This window comes from Populus alba, chromosome 1, assembly GCF_005239225.2.
Source record: "Populus alba chromosome 1, ASM523922v2, whole genome shotgun sequence".
Lineage (NCBI taxonomy): Eukaryota > Viridiplantae > Streptophyta > Magnoliopsida > Malpighiales > Salicaceae > Populus > Populus alba.
Window position 1 is genome coordinate 16124383 of NC_133284.1, and position 17884 is coordinate 16142266.

A 17884-nucleotide genomic window follows, 5' to 3' on the forward strand; every position below is an offset into this window, starting at 1 on the left:
TGTAGGTACAATCCTCTTAAAGCACAAACCACATCTCATTAAAAGCTAAAAATACATGTTTTTTTATTTTTTTTTTTCCTACAAAAAAACCGTAACCACACCTCATTCTATTTAAACGTTTAACAGTGAAATCATGAGACATGTGACCCGTGCTATGCCGTGGTCTTATTTTATTTTTTTTAACATACAACATGGATGTTTAGGCAACTATAGTATTTGTAAATACAAAAAAAAAAAAAAAAAAACTCGATGTTTGAGTCATTAACTTGTCTGGATCCAATAAGATCAAGTAGTGTAATAGTTTGATTTAAACCATAGACAACAACAACAGATGAATTATAATAAAATATATGGTAACAATTAACTAAAACAAATGAGACACCATTATCATACTTAAAAAGAGAAGAAAGAAAAGAACGTTGGAGACTCGTCATCATTCAACTGTGGACAATGCCTACTACCAAAAGACCTTTGATGGGACGATCCAAACCCCACTACAAAAGAGTGCATGACAACATTAAAAGAAATTGTATGGGTCGCTAGAGCAACGCTGTAAAAAAAAAGAGTGATTATCTACCTATATTCAACAAATCAATTCTATTTAACTCAAGAATTAAGTTTATCTATGAATATAAACTTAATAAAAAAAAAAAGTAAAAAGACACAAAAGAAACCAATCAAATAAAAAAACAAAGGATACAAAAGTTGGAAAAAAAATAGAGAATAATCTTCAATTAAATAAACATCAAAGGATAAAACTGAAAAAACATCAACTTTTAAAAAAATTAAAAAAAACAAATGAATCTTGAACGAACTCTCTAAAGTTTGGTTAATTTTCAAAACTCGTAATCTGTGAAATCCTAGACCAAGAAGCTAAAATCCAAACAAATAAAAAGTTGAATGATGAATTTGAGTAAAAAAAAAAAAACTATTTTAAAAACTTTGCAAAGAAAAAAAAACAACAATAAAAAAAAATAAGAATGAAATCTGGCTACTAAAGATTTATTTAGTCGTTAACTTCAAAACCCATGGGAATTAGTCGAGATACGCGCAAGTTGGCCCGGACACCCCATGTAAATACAAAAAAAAGATGAAATCTTAAAAATAATAATAATGGAGGGTAAAATCAAAAAAGAAATCAGATAAAAAAACCAAATCTAATAAAGCAAGAACTTGCTATAAATAAAGAAAACAATAACCAAAACAACTTGGCCTAAATAAAAAAAAAAAAAAAGAGAAGTTTAATGGTTGATCTAAAAAACTTATAGGTAGACAGACATAATGACCGAGGAAGAGGGAGGTAAGGATGGAGAAAAAAAAAAGGATTTATCACCGGCGACAAACCAACAAACTTATTTATGCATGCACTTTTTTTTTTTATGGAGAATACACCGAGGTGCATTGAAAACAACCTTGAAAAGATAATTTTGGTATTTTGAATCAGCTGCATGCACTATCCTAAGACTCCGGAGTTGGCATGCTAACGCTTGTACACGCATCAACTTTTTTTTTTTTTATTTTTTATAATTCCTTTTTATTTATTAAAATACTTAAATGACCCGCCTCAACTCATTAATTATATATATAAAAAACCAACAATAAAATAACTTAAATACTTTTTAACCAAAGGGTTAAATTATTTGACATAAGGGACACCAATAACTTTTTATTATACAACAAAAATTAAAATTATGGAAAGCCCTATTGTCAGTTATTTTTTTAATCTAATAGTAGATATATTATTTTATTGTTCATATTTCAATAAAAATACAAAACTAACCCTTAGTAGAAGCTAAGAAAATTATTTCTTTCAAGGCTAGTGATGTAAATTAACTATATAATTAAAACATAAAATATCTGTCATATCCCTAATTAATTATGTAAAATTGTCCCAATGCAAATATTGTTTTACCTTGAGTACTTTGCTAAATGTTTTTTTAAAAGGCCAAGAAGGAGAAAATACTATTTTCTTTCGTAGTTTTCTCCTTTTCTTTTAGGTTTTTTTTTTTCCGCCCACCAAACACTCCCTTACATTCGTATATACCTGATCATTCCTCCTCCGTTTCAACTTTTATCACCACCCTCTGTATTTCGCATTCTCTTCAAAATAACATACCCAAAACTCCACCCCCTCCCCCCTCTCGATCGATCACACCGAGTCCGCTCACTTCCCCTCGCTAATACATGTATATACACTCTCCCCTCGTGATTTACGCTCTGTGATAAAAAACCCTAACTCAGCGAGTCTAACACCCCCCCCTCCCCCCACTCGAGTCGTCGACGCTGCGTCAAAAGTAAATTACAGCTTAATTATTTAAAGCTTATTGCAGGTAAATGACGATCGTTTTCCTAATTACTTTTGTGTCTCCATTGATTTCACACTTTCAGTATTTTCAAGCGTAATCAAATCAAATAACTGCTTGAAGTTTTGAATCATAATAGTTTAATAAGCAATTTGTGTGTTAGGGTTACTTTAATTCAGCCTTTTGTTTATTTTCTGGTTACCAACTTTAGGGTTTTATACTGTTTTATTGTCTATGTGTTGATTTTTGTGAGATGAGATGCATAAGGGCTGTCAGATTGACTTGTGTTATGTCGAAGAGCTGCTGAGTTCTGATTGTTAGGAAAGGTGAATTTTTAAGACAACTGATGTTGTCTTTTTAGGGTGTCGCTCTAGTTGCAGGGATGATGATCTCTTGGATTAAGAATTTATCAAGGGTCTGTTGAGACTGGTTAGAGAATGCATTCTTATAATAGAAGAAATCGTACTGGAAGTAAGGGGGTAAGAATTCCAGAAATGAGAGGAACGGTGTGACTGAGTTTCAGAGCAACTGAGCTAATTAAAATTCTTATTGACATGAGGCTATTCTAGATTTGTTGAAATGAGTAATGTAGTTTCCAGTGTTGGGTGCTACTAGTTTTACTAAGTTATGCATCGGCACTTTTTTACATGTTATACTAATTTAAAGCTGCGTGTTTAAGACTGAGATAATAACCCATATTGCTAAGATCACTAAATGAACAGGATAACACAAATGAATATAGCCTTTTGAAATTGTCACATCTTGTTGGCGGTGGGTAGTATCATGTCAGTTATGCAAGTGCTTAACCAGTAACTGCATGGCACCTGTGTTACTAAACAAGGTGTTTGGTTCAAACTTGTCAGGGCTGGGTAAATTATATCTCTATGTTTTACTCCATCTATGGCCATATTGCTTCCACATGTTTGGAAATTTTTGGCGTACCCTTTTCCCCTTAAAATCTGTTTGTTATTGCATCTATATGTGCTTTCAAGGTATCTATACTTATCTTTGGCGCCACACTGTAGTGCATTGATTTGAGCTGACTTTAAACCTGTTTCTGTTTGTCAGAGGAAGGTGCTGCTGTTGAGATGAGTTTGCAACAGGCTATGCAGCCCAAATCTTCTGCTAATGGTTTTGGTCGTCGGAGAACTGAAAAAGATTGGGGGACAAGGTTTGAAAATAAGGTGCAATCTGGAAAAGCACACGCCAATAGATCGAGTAATGCAGGTGGGCTTCCATGGCCTGAAGCTCTTGTCACTCTAGATTATATATTCCAATTCTAACAATGTTGATATAGGTGCAACGGGAAAAGTTGGAGTTTATGAGAGTCCTTTGCGTGATCGGCTAGTATATTTAACAACCTGTCTTATTGGCCATCCCGTGGAGGTCCAGCTGAAAAATGGATCTGTATATTCTGGAACATGTTACACAACAAATGCTGAAAAGGAATTTGGTAAGTTTTGTCGATTTAGTTTAGTTGAAGAGATTTTACACTTGTTGTTAACTGTGTTGTAAATTGATTCTAATTATGCTCTACTATCATGTGCAATCCTGTGTTTAGTCTATTTCCTTCTCAGCATTCCCTTGTTTTTCAATTTCAGCAATAATTTTGAAAATGGCTCGCTTGATAAAGGATGTTTCTCTCCGAGGCCAAAAGGCAGAGTGTGTCAGCAAGGCTCCATCAAAGACTTTGATTTTACCTGGAAAAGAAGTTGTACAAGTTATTGCAAAGGTTCTGCTGCATTTCCTTTATTTTTTATTCTGCATCCTCAAGTATGGTCTCTTCTTGAGTGAAGTTGATTTTCAAGTTGTTTACATGTGGTTCTGAATGGAACCTTTGAGATGATATTTATTGGATAACAAAGAACAAAAAAGGAAAAAAACTGCATTTGATTAGCTAGTTAATGTTGTAGAGGACAAGTTGGTTGTGTCAGGCTATATGGATGTTTATGTTTTTGCTCTTTGTTTAGTGGTGATTTAATCAGGCTCTATGATATATGATGCCAGGATGTCTCTGTTACCATAGATGGGATGTCCAATGAGCTCCAACATGCAAAGCAGCAAGAAATTATGATCGACTCCTCTATATCACAGTCACGACTTGTTGAAACAGAGAGAGAGCTGGAACCTTGGGTCCCTGACGAAGACGAGCCACAATGCCCTGAATTAGAGAACATATTTGATGGCCATTGGAATAGGTTGTTATATTAAGTATTTCTTTCCCCAAATTTCTTGGTAATTGTTCTACTGTTTTTAATCTTCTCTGGTAGAGTAGAATATCAACTGACTGATTTTTTACTTGCTGTCAGTGGCTTGTATTTTTGTGAATTAAATTTGTTTTCTTGCAGCTTTCTAATCATGTTTTCCCATCCTCTCCCATTTAAATCCATCACAGTTATAGTATTAATTTGAACTGGTCAGCAAGATATCATAGAAAACCTTATTCTGGAAGGATTGCTTTCAATAGATTACATCCCCTGAATGATGTCTTTGGGTGGACATATTCTCTGCTGTCCCTGCTTCTTAACTATGGTTAGGTTTTTCAGGATTTGATTAACTTTATGAAAATAGAGGTATTGAAGTTCAGGTACAGGTAGGCTAAGGTTGTGGTTGATACTATAATTGAATTGGAACCCAGTGTCACATAGACATTGGAGTTTTGGCTGATAGCCTGCCCGCCCGCGCCCCCCCCCCCCCCCCTGCGGGACCTTTTTGATATACGCATCTTAAAATTTCTTTTGTTTTTTTTTTTCATCCCCATGTTATTTTTATTACTGATTTGAAACCTATTTTTGTTTATTGGCATATTAGGGGCTGGGATCAATTTGAAACAAATGAAATGTTGTTTGGAGTAAAAAGCACCTTTGACGAGGAACTTTATACAACAAAGCTGGAGAGGGGTCCTCAGACGAAAAACTTGGAAAGGGAAGCATTGAGGATAGCAAGAGAGATCGAGGGTGAGGAAACAAGAGACCTTCACTTAGCAGAGGTGAGGTTATCCTAATGTTATTTTCTGCTTCTATTTTGGTTTATTTTTTCTGCAAGTTTGTCTTATTTTTTTTTGTCAATTTATCCAACAGGAAAGAGGCATCCATCTTCATGAAAGTTTTGAGGTTGATGAGGAGACCCGATTCTCTTCAGTCTATAGAGGTGGAGCCATTGATGATGGTGGGCATGAAGAACTTGATGATGTAGTGTTGAGTTCTCTCAACGGTGAAACTTTTGGAGGGCCATCTGCCTCTTCCATTAAGAAGCCTGCTGATTTGACCCATGCAAAAAGCAATGTTGGGACTCGAGTGTTATCAACCTCTTCCTTGGTATTTTCTCAAATAATCACTTTCAGTTTATGTAGATATTATTGTTTAGCATTTCTATTCAGAGCATATTTTTTACTTGCTTTATAATTCTAAAAATTATTTTTTGCATATTTTCAACATGGAGCACTATGTAGTCATTTATTTTAAGCATCCCCTGCCTGGTAGTTAGTTTTGATTTGTTATTTCTTTTTCAAGGAATTACTACTTATTGTCATACTTGTACTGTATTTCTATCTTTCTTTTCAGGATGAGGTACAATGTTCTCAATCAAGCACTTGTGCAGATTTGCATCATCCAGGATCTCATGATCATGCTGCAAAGCTGGCATCAGAACCTCCTACTAGTTTGTCCACTTCAGATGGTGGAAGCAGGTTTACTATTGTATTTAATTCAGTATTTCCTTGATGATAATTTAAGTTGCATTTCATTACACGAAAATGGTTTTTGGGAGGACAAATGAATTTGTCGTGCTGTGAAATTCTTGAATTCCATTTGTAATAGGGCCCAAGAGGATCGACATTTTGAACATGGAGAACTTGACAGCATTAAGGAGCATGTAGAAGAGAAGATGGTGAGTCAAATTTTAATGACTAATTTTTTTTTGGCTGAAAACTTGGAAGAGAGCTTTATTAGTTGTCTTTAATTGTGATGCCTCTAATATAAACTTGTTCTTCATTTCTATTCATCTAATTACAGCTAACTGAGGATGCTCAATTATCAAAAGGTAAGGGTGAGTCAGTAATTTTGCAATGCTTTTACTTCATTCATTCATTTAAGTTGTAGTATGAACTTCTTTTATTATGAAGTCATTGCATAAACTTGTCAAAAAATAAAGTGAGTTATGAAAATGTCATAAAGAAACAATTATTTAAAAAATTTGTTCAGTTTACTTTCTTACATTTTTCCAGCTACACTTGGCCTATTTAGTGTTGCAATTTTTGCGTAGAAAAGTAGGGTACTTGTTAGAGAACAATATAAATTATATTTTGGGGTCTCATCTAATAACTTAAGCTTTTGAATTGAGATAGTTTTTTAATATGATATCAAAGTTTTGATGACCAAATAGTTATAAGTTCAAATTTCACCACCCCTATTCTATTTAATTAAATCAATAATTCAGCACAAGATACTAATGGACTTGTGCAAGTTTCAAGCCTAAAAAGTTTTCACTTTAAGGTGTGGAGGGTAATATAAATTATATCTTGGGGTCTCTTCTAATAGCTTAAGCTTTTGAGTTTAAATGATTATTTGACAATACCTACGGTAATGGCACATGCGCATTTTGAATTTCTTCATCTTTCAACAATCATTCTATTTTTTTTCTGTAGATTCTAAGTCATTGGATGACAAGAAAAATGAATCTGATAAAGGGAGGCTATCCTCTAATACCACTGCATATACCCCTTCATCCCATGTCTTTTCAAAAAATAACAAAAAGACTAGTTCCCCTGGTCAACTGTTAGACAGTGCGGCATCTGCCAAGGGAGCTGTAGATTTGCAGCCAGTAAACTCTCGTGGACGACCTGGTAGTTCCGCATCATCAAATTCTGATCGTGCAGGTGCCTTGCCAGCTTCTAGCGGTCCTGGTTTATCACCAAGCTCATCAATGGGTTCATTATCTTCTGAGAAGTCAACGTTAAATCCCCATGCCAAGGTTTGTTTGGTTCAACATTGTATATATGAATGGATATACTTTCTATTTGTCAGCAGTAGCACAAGCACATGGAACATACTCTATTTGTCATACATATGAAGGGCACGGCATATTTTAGAATATATTATCTATAGTTCTCTGACACTGGCTAATATATTTGAGTGTTCTTTCTTTCTATTTTTTTAATTTGGTTATCAGGAATTTAAACTTAATCCCAACGCCAAGAGTTTCACTCCTTCTCAAACACCTGCTAGGCCCCCTTCCCCATTGTCAGATGGTTCCTTCTATTTTCAACCTAATCTTTCTGCTCCACCACATATGCATGGGATGCCTGTGGGAGTCGGAGTAAGTACTGACTTGACTTTATTGCTTCTAAGATATAACTTGATTGCTTATTTGTTCTGCCTTTTGTATTTAGTTTAAGTATAAGAAGAGCTAGGTTCAGTGATGCTTTCTTATGTCTTTTTAGTCTCCATACTGTGGGTGGAAAACTGATGGATGATTCTTTTTTCTGTAGAAATGAACTAAAAAATAATAGTGAAAAATGTAAAACTGATTTATAATATCATTCTTGAATTATCTTGATTCAATGGTGTGATTCTATCTCTCAATGCTTACAAGTACTCTGGGAATGGTGATTTGTCCTTTAGATGTAAGAATATGTATTCAACAGATGGTGTGGGTGGTTCTTTTTGAACTTTACATCCAATTTCAGTTATCAGAAGTGACTAACTTCCAAGATTTTGCAGCCTGGACCTTCATTCAATGGGCAACAGCCTGTCATGTTTAATCCGCAGGTTGCACCTTTGCAAGCTCCACAAGCATATTTTCATCCAGGTGGACCTCAGGTACCATATTTAATCGTGTTTGAGGTGATTTTGGGATTCTTCAGGGCATGTCACCTCAATGTAAAATTGTTTAGATAGTTATCCAAATGTACACACATATATATATGACTAGTTGTATACATGTAACTGCAGTTCGGGCAGCAGATGCTTCTTGGCCACCCTAGGCAAGTCTTGTACATGCCAAGCTACCAACCTGTAAGCAATTTCTGATCTTTAATTTTAATAGGGAGGACCTCTCCTGTCTGTTTTTTCTTCCTTGCTGCATAATAATGAGTGCTCTATAAGAAAGACACTGAAGCTGGTTTCATCTGCATGATGAGCGAGGAGCTATCATATTTCTGAAGTTATATTGAAATAGAGAACAGCGTGCATAATTTGTTTTTCAAAGAAGCCTAAAATAGCTATTTTTCCATTTAACAAATAGAGAAATAGAAGTAATATTTGAAGCTTATATTTTTTTGGGAAGGACTGAATTCTGACCATCAATTCACTAGTCATGACTTGGTATGATGTGGTTGAAGATTTAAGGAATGTTTTATTTAATTATCTTTTTCCCGTGGAGGAGGATATGTGGCAGTGAAAGATGAAGGAATGCAATGCATTAGGCATATGCAGCTGGGGTGGAGCATATTTCTATTTTCTTGAAAATGGAATGTAACTTACCTTTCCGTCCATATGAGGTCACTGGAACTGGTATTAGCCAACTTATGTACATTTTATTGTTTCCATACAGGAAATGCCATATAAAGGACGCGAGTTTTAGGTTATTGACTGCTGTATCAACGGTTTCTTACACTGCACATTAAGAATGGATTTTGAAGAAGTTGATTGGAACAATTACTGGGGATTTAAGTCTAGTGTCCATGAAGATTCTGCAGTTCTCGACATGCCATGTTGGGGCGGAGGAAGTGGATTTATTCTGGGATGTATCCTTATGACCTGTGTGCCTCATTTATACTGACTGGATTTTTTTTTTTTTTGTCTTGTACTTATTTTGACTGTTTTCTTTCGATAAAGTAGTTTTGGACCAAATAAGGTGTTAAAGTTTGTGTATTGTTTATGTCCGTGTATATTTAGGCAGTTGCATGGGGCGATTAAACTTCCAACTCAATGCATTGACATCTCATGTCAACCCTAAATATCTGGAAAAAGAATAGTTTTAACTCTGTTCTTTGTTTTATTGCAAAAATAAAGAAAACGGTTTTTCGAGCCTTTGAGGTTTGGCTCAGGTGGTTGGTTGGTAGATTTGGGTGTGTGTGTGTGTGGCATATCCAAAGTAAATTTGACCCGTTAAATTCCTAAAACCCAGGAGGTGTAGTTTTCTAGCATGTTCTTTTATGGACTGCAAAATTCTAAGACCACTGCAGGCCTGCCTGCTAGTGTGGCTGATTGCTGTGTTTAATTATTATTTTAAAATAAAATAGATGACGATAACCAGGCGATGAGATGAAATAAAAGATTAAAGATTATATTGTGTTTGGTTTTGACGTATAAAATACAGCGATTGTTCGGTTGATGAATGAATTTATTTTGTCTATGTATTATAATAAACTTGCATTGTTTGGGGTAATAATGGACATTATTTTCCCTTTAGTTTAAAATGAGCATTATTGTTTTTTATCTAATTTAAATTAGTAATTTTTTCACTCATTAAAATCATATTGGTTGATCTGTGACCATCATAAAATATATGTTTCATTGCTAAAAAAATTGTATAATTATATTACAATTTTCTTTTATATTAAATTATTTTTTCAAGTATATTTAATAATAAAATAAATAATAAAATAAGTTATATATCAATTAAAATATTTTCAACAACATAAAATTAATATCTAACACAATTGAAACTCCAAGAAAATAATCTCACCACAAATGGATATTTTTTGTTATCATTCACCCCCCGACCTCTCCGTCATTAAATTTAATTTTCTTTGTGAACATAACCAATTTTCATTCTCTATACTATATATGTTTTAATTATTTTATTAATTTTTTTAATAATGTTATTCATTTTCTTTCATAATGTTAATAAACTCACTCATCAAGTGAAAACATTTCTTCTTATATTTTTTTGGTTAATTAATTTTATTTAATTCATTTAAAAAAATAATTTAATCTAATTAATTTATTTTAATTCTTAAGATTGATTTTCTATATTAATTTGATAAAATAAAAAATGAATATAATTATATTTGAAAAAAGTATTTTGAAAATAAATCCCCCCCTCCCCAATTAGATCTTTAATTTAGTTCTGAATTTCATCTCATTAAGTTTAATAAAAACCTAATTAGGAAGAGAAGAAGGATAGAGAAAAAAAGAGATTACATGGACCCTATATAGCTTATTATTTTTCATGTCTATTATCTAAGGTTTAGAGTTTAGCTTAGATTAACTCAGATGATTAAATATATATTGTGTTTTAATCTAAAAAAATGTCATATATATTTTTTTTTTTTTAAAAGCAAAATCACATTTTGACAAGTTGTTCATGTTACTTTTGGACCTTCTAAATCGATCGAGGTTACTTTGGAATAACTTCAATATGGATTTAATTTGAAGCTTAGGCTAGGTAGAGAGTCAGGATGGAAGGTTCTAAGGTTAACTTACTGTATCATGTTTAATAATATTATTAATAAGTCTTTTATGTTAAAAAAAACAATGTCATTCTATCTATCAAGCCATGTTATGAATTTACATAATGTTAAGACACTTCAAATCTGAATCCACTTCGTAACTTGAGCAGCATAACTAGTTGCATTTATTTTACTTGTATATTGATATTTTCAATAGAGTTAAACAAGCATATGAAATAATCCTCAGCATCAATTAGAATTCAGTAGTTTGGAGTTGAATAAAATGATTTTGAAATAAATAATTTGAATTTCCTTTTAAAGAGAAATAACTAAAATAACTATTAATTGTAAAAGATTTTAACAAACCACTAACTTGGTGAAATAAATTTTAATAATTGAAATTCACACTAAAAGATCTATATTTCACCAGCACCGTTATTAGTGTTAAAAAAACGAGAATATGTTATCTCTAAAATAATATTAAAAATTATTCTTTTATTTGAAATTTATTTTTAAGTTTTTAAATTGTTTTGATGTGTTAATATAAAAGTAATTTTTTTAAAATAAAAAATATATAATTTTAAATAAAAAATATTTTAAAAAATAACCACTATCATATTTTCAAATATTTTTTTAAAATTATATAATGTAGGTACCCCACATCCTATTTTTATATTTTTTGGCTATATGTACAGATAATAACTAAAAGATTACATACTTACATGTCAATATATTTTTATTTTAGTAAATAAAATTTGTGTTTGTTTAACGTAAAATTTGAAAAAAATATGTGAATGAAAAATATTTTATCATAAAATAAAAATAATCTTGAAATTAAAATAATAACTTTCTTAAATATTTTACAAAACAATTTTTATTTGAGTCCCTCCACTTATTAATTATTTTCAAATATATTTAATTAACACAGGAAAACAATGAAACATAACACATTTTTTGAAAAGATATTTTTCTCATAAATATATATTTTTTTAAAAAAAACTATTTTTTTAACGAAACAAATAGAAGAAATATCATATCGTGCGAAAAAAGATTTGAAATTACCTTCGGGAAAAATTCTCTGTATAACTGACATATCGACATAGCGTTTAAAAATCTCTGACATGTCGTTTAATGCTTGCCCGCGGCAAGCAAGGAGCTGCTGCTGTTCTCCTACAAAAGCAACGCTTCTTATTTTTCAAAATTACGATTTAACTAATAAAATTATATATTTAATAATTAAAATTAAATTAAAAATTTGAAAATTAGTAAAATTAGATTTATCAGTAAAATTATAAATTTGATCTGATTTTATAAATTTATAATATGAATGAAGTCAATTTTAAATTTGATCTTAAAATATTTACTAATTAATTTTTTAAAATTAAACATATATTTCAAATTATATATTGGATAGAGCTGAAATTTTACAGTGAAATATTAGACACATAAAAATATATTGTAATAAATTTTTAAAGTCAAATAGAGTTTAAAAACATAACATTTCAAGATTAGTCAAATTTAATAGATGAAATTTGTCGAATATATAAAACTAGACCTTGTATATTATTTTGGATATATCTAAAGCTACTAATAGAATTTTGTTGTGGTTAAAGGTTAATTGGAAACTAGATATTTGAAGCTTTTTCAACCGAGAGAGAACCATATATTGTAGACCTAGTAATGTATCCAAACAAAAGAGAATAATATATTTTAAATCAGAACTTAAATATATCAAAAATATATGAAAATTAGAGATTTAGACTACATGAAGGAATTTAACATAAAGATTTTTTTATTTTTTTTATTTAATTTTGAATTTTTTTTTAATTTGATTTTTTTTACTGCATTAGATATTATTTAGGGGTTTATTTTATTATTAAATCTATATTAATTAATTATTAGTTTAAGCTCATTAGCTTACAACCCATAAAGAATCAATTAGAATTTATTGTAATAGAAAAAATCAAGTTCTTATTAGCTTTATATGTACTTTTTACTAGTAAGTGATTCTCTTGTATTGAAAAGTTTTATTTTATAATTTTTTATTTATTTATATCATTAATTTATTGATTCATGTTATTTAATTTTTTTTTATTTTCATTTAAATCATTCATTAATTATAATATTATTGATATATTTTATCAAATTTTAATATAATTTATTTTTATCTAAAATTATCAATATATAATTATTAATTAATTAAAAACATTTGCTTATAATTTTACTATTCAACTTCGCTATCTAAATTTATATTATATTTTTCATGTGGTCTTCAAAAAAAAAAAACGTTTTTAACAACTGTATACTCTACACTGTCTTGAAAAGCCTAAAATCACAGAGAAAGAAAGAGGGTAGAATCAATCACAATCACAAGAGAGAAGAAAAGGAAAATGGGTTGGATCGGAGACACCGTAGACTCCATTAAATCGATCCAGATTCGGCAGCTACTCACCCAGGCCGTCAGTTTAGGTCAGTTTCTTACAGATACATTATGTAATTCCTTTTTTCAGAGTTTGAATTCATTTGGTTCTTTAAGAGAGCGATTGTTTATGCCTTTTATCGTTATTTTTTTTATTGCCTGGTTATTTGTGCATGGAATGTGGTGCCTGGTGGGTGAAACCGCCGTGCAGTGACGATACTGAGAAGGGCTTTAATTTCAGTTGGTTTCAAATTTGGAGCTTCAACATCATAAAGGACTGAAATTTAGTGAGCTTAATGTAGTCACTGGATTCATATCGAATCGTACAATGAGCTTATTTTTTTTTTTTATTCGAGATGAATAGACCATAAAACACCAGATGCAAAATTGCCTGAGAATTTTCATTTTTGGACTCTGTATTGTCTTTATATGTTATCAGTGAATAATGGGTTTAAGCCTTTGAGGCTGACCATGATTCTGTACCAATTGGTTGCTTGCCATTTAATCATTTATTGAAAACAAACTGCGAAATTATTGCAATCTGTTAATGTAAATACTATCTCTTGCATGGTTCAATGCAATTTTCGGTTAATTAAGCTAAATCCCATTCTACTGTAATTTGTTTATATTAGTTTGGGACTGGGATTGTGGTTGACATGATTAGGTGTTTAGATTTCCATTTTTTTCTCAATTGAAGAACCTTGCATGCAAATTCTTAGTCCCTTTCATAAAATGAATAGCATAGAATAAAAGTAAGCAGGTAATACCTATTCTTAGTCCCTTTCATAAAATGAATAGCATAGAATAAAAGTAAGCAGGTAATACCTAGATTCTCTAATATTCGATCTGTTGTAGTTCCTTAATTATGTAAGCTAGATAATTCAGTTTATGACATTGAATACTCCTGTTACATTTGTGATTTGTTTGCAACTGGTTAAGTTACCTCACCTCCACTTTGACACTTTAGATAGCATGCCTTATTGAATTTCAAATTTTCAAGCACAATCTGTTCGACATTAGAGAAGAAAACTGCAGTTCTAGAGAACTCTGTGCTGGTGTTTTGTTGTATTCCTTCTGCTAGGATATCTGGTGTTTTGAACCTTCTTCTTTTGGCTCCAGGAATGATTGTTACATCTGCACTAATAATATGGAAGGCATTGATGTGCATCACTGGCAGTGAATCTCCTGTGGTGGTTGTTCTCTCTGGAAGTATGGAACCTGGCTTCAAGAGGGTAAGCAGACTAACATGGGAATCATGGGAATTATTATTGGTATAAGATGATCTATAATCAGTCGTGTTGTCTCATTCTTCACTCTTAATTCATTATCTAAATATATGATAATATACACTTACAGTAACAATAATAAAGGAAGAGACGTGCATTCTCCCCTATTTTGTCAAGAATGGAGGATCAGAATCATTTCTTTCACCAGTTTTCACAATTATGGAAGCTGAGATTGAATTCTTCCTCAGCCTTGATGTTTTCTCAGCCAAATGACCTTGTCTCTTGGAGGCTTCAAAAGAAGTCAAAAGTACCATGTCAATTTTTGTGAACAGTTACCTGTATATATGTAGGGGTTTTTATGACAAAATGTTTACCCATCTTCATGCATTCCCCTTGTTTTTTTTTACCTTCTCTCTTGAAGTTCTTTGATTGCGAGCACCTTTTTACAATTTAGTGGTGGTGGCCAATTTGTTTTTGGGAATGCTTTGTCTTAGCATAATACTCTTGGTATATCCTTGACAAGAATTACACACTTTTTCATAGGATTTTCATTTTAATTAGAAAGAAAGGAGAAATTGAATTGAATTTACAGTTTTTAACCATCACAAATAATGGGGACTAAAAATATTTATTAACATTGCTCCTCCATGCTTGAATTTCTCTCTTGTTATTGACCTTGTTAAAATTTGATTCCCCATTTCTTGTACATAGCTATCATAACTATTTGCATTATCTGACCAATGCTTCAGGTTAAGCATAAACAGTGGCAACACGAAACCACATTATGTAAATGATTGATTTGGATGCAATGGAAGACTTACAGGACACCATTTGCTTGTTATTTATGTATTTAAGTACTCTGCTCCTTCTGAATATTTTCAATGAAGTCTAGCATCAATATTCAATTAGCTAGTTGATTTAGTAAATTCATTTTTGAATATTTCAGGAGATTGTTGTAGTAATGCTTCAACTAAATATTTGCAGTATAAAGTTCTTCTTAGTGCTTTAACCGTTCTCCTTGGTTTCAGTGATGATAATACTGTTTCTTTGCACTTGAACTCCTTTAATCTATAGTATTTGATCAGAATGCTTGATTAATTATATTAACTTTTTACAGGGTGACATTTTGTTCTTGCACATGAGTAAAGATCCTATTCGCACAGGAGAAATTGTTGTTTTTAATGTTGATGTAAGTTTCAGATTTATATATATATTGTTTGCATAATATTCTTGGTTGCATTCTCAGTCTGCTTTTATGTAGAATGATGAGGCTTCCTTCTGTTTTCCAGCATCTGCTTTCTTTTCAATTGCTTTGAAATGAGTTTTTGGTTTTGTGACACTATAACTCTATTATACAATCAATTTTGACTATAAAAATATTTGGTTTTGCAATATTAAGTACTACTGTCGTAAAACTTGTATGCTTGATTATACTGATGGCTGAAGTATTTAGGTTTGGATTTTATAGAAACTGAGGTCCAATGTTCTTGTCCTGAGTGATATGCTTGCGCATCTGAGCATGGATATCAGAGGAACACATTTGGTTTTAGGGGCCTTCTGTTTGTGAAGATTTTTCATGTGCTTTTAAGTCTGGTTTGAGATAACTTGACACAGTTTTACCCTTCTCTATTATTTCAAGCTTAGTTCTAATATTCCTATGACATTAAAACATAGTTTCCTTTATCAATGAATAGAAGCTTGCAATCTTATGATGGGAGATAATGGGAAAGGACCGTCAATTTATTGAACAATTGCATATATCAGATTATAAGAAGTTCTACCATGTTGATTTTACCTTTATATTGGTTGAAAGATGGAGTTTAATAATTTATTTTAATTGTAAATCAGTTATATGTGAAACAAAATTTTGTTTTTCATGGAAAACTGTTATCAAGTTTTTACCATAACACTTTAAAAGGCAAATGGATGTTAAAATATAATCTAGCATATCAATTAAAAAATGGTCTGTAATGTGATGTAGTTTTGAATTTTCAGTTGAGTGATTATTTGGGGCTATAGTTTCAATACAAATTTTATAGATGTTCTTGGAATATTTTCTCCTTCAATATTTGCTCATGTTTTGTCATGCTTCTGCCTCTTTTCCCCATTAATATGCTCATTTTGAAAATACTTTTTCATTGATCAGGGTCGTGAAATTCCAATTGTCCATCGTGTGATTAAGGTAAAGATTTGGCTGACCTTACTGCACATTTAGTTTAATGCCATATTGATATCGAAAACTACTTTGGATAAGCTGGGTGGCACTACATTTGAAACAACAAAATTGAAGTGATGCATACCAGATGCCAATACTAGTGAGAGTATGTGGGTTGTGTGTGATAGTTGGGTTGGGAGGAACATGTCCTTTGTTTGCCTATCAGTTAAACACACCTCAAGTATGTGGAGATGGATGTTAACAATGTCCATTTGCAAAGAAACTACCAGGATAAATAAACTATGTTGGATAGTAGCTGATATGACCTCCTTAACCTGATCTCAAATCAAAATCTTCTTTCATGAAAATAAGGGAGAAAACTAAAAGGCGTCTCATCATTAATTGCAAACATATTTTAGTCAGTTATCATCCTACTGCTATGTAATGGCATAGTTTTAATTTTTTTGCAGGTCCATGAAAGGCAAGATACTGGGGAAGTTGATGTCCTCACAAAAGGTGGTGGCTTCTTCTAGATATTATCATTGTACAACCCTTCTCAATGTTGAAAATTTGCATATGATCTCACAAAAAAAATTTGTTGTTCTATTGAAAATCCTGATATACTTAAATGATACTTTTTCCAGGAGATAACAATTATGGGGATGACAGGCTTTTATATGCTCAAGGGCAGCTTTGGCTTCAGCGGCACCACATCATGGGCAGAGCTGTTGGGTAAAAAGTTTTGACTGTAACTCTATCTTCTTTTCCAGGATTTGTTTCTTGTGTCATGCTTTTTACTCCCCCCCCCCAAAAAAAAAAAAAAAGTTTTAGAACTTGATAGTATCAAGTAGATTCTTCATGTTGCTGGCTTTCATTTTTGCAGATTTTTACCATATGTTGGTTGGGTAACTATTATAATGACTGAAAAGCCTATTATCAAGGTACATCTTCTCTGTCAATCATTTGCCAAAAGTGAAATCTTGTTTCTTGACTGTCACTGTGATACAAAATAAACACCCTGTTTAATTAATGACCTTCATTCTTTTCTTGCAGTATATTCTTATCGGCGCTTTGGGATTGCTTGTCATAACTTCAAAGGACTAATGGCTGAAACAAAATTCAAAAGCTGCAATGTAGTAGTTAGTACCCATTGTCCTGGCTTTTCCTTGAATGTATCATTTTATTAGCCATTTTATAAGTTGGACAAAAGAAAGAGTTGGTTTATTTGATACATTAAACTGGTAGATGATCATTGTTTTGTTAGATATTTGGTTTAACTGTTCCACATTTACTGCTTACGCTTAACTCCCTCGACATTTTAAGCTGAGATGCTCGAATGAAAGCCGAATTAGTGAAATGAGTTGATTATGAGTTTTTCAAGTTAAT

General features: G+C 31.8%; 2 protein-coding genes across 3 annotated transcripts; both read left to right on the forward strand.

Moving 5' to 3' along the window:
- The first annotated feature begins 2052 nt into the window (after positions 1-2052).
- Positions 2053-9353, forward strand: LOC118034820 (polyadenylate-binding protein-interacting protein 4). 2 transcript variants are annotated; one of them, XM_035040238.2, is made up of 15 exons: positions 2053-2330; positions 3372-3530; positions 3601-3756; positions 3905-4035; positions 4311-4501; positions 5115-5292; positions 5384-5620; positions 5867-5991; positions 6122-6191; positions 6317-6350; positions 6949-7274; positions 7473-7619; positions 8024-8122; positions 8255-8317; positions 8856-9353. In XM_035040238.2, the coding sequence occupies exons 2-15, from the start codon at positions 3392-3394 to the stop codon at positions 8883-8885; spliced, it is 1926 nt and encodes a 641-aa protein (XP_034896129.1). In that variant the 5' UTR covers positions 2053-2330; positions 3372-3391; the 3' UTR covers positions 8886-9353. The 2 variants fall into 2 exon arrangements, with proteins under 2 accessions (XP_034896129.1, XP_034896130.1); XM_035040239.2 differs by having other exon boundaries at positions 2054-2330; positions 6317-6344.
- A 3631-nt stretch (positions 9354-12984) lies between these two features.
- Positions 12985-17855, forward strand: LOC118034854 (uncharacterized). The gene is made up of 8 exons (XM_035040285.2): positions 12985-13167; positions 14237-14349; positions 15461-15532; positions 16490-16525; positions 16969-17014; positions 17143-17230; positions 17382-17439; positions 17552-17855. The coding sequence occupies exons 1-8, from the start codon at positions 13089-13091 to the stop codon at positions 17600-17602; spliced, it is 543 nt and encodes a 180-aa protein (XP_034896176.1). The 5' UTR covers positions 12985-13088; the 3' UTR covers positions 17603-17855.
- Positions 17856-17884: the final 29 nt, after the last annotated feature.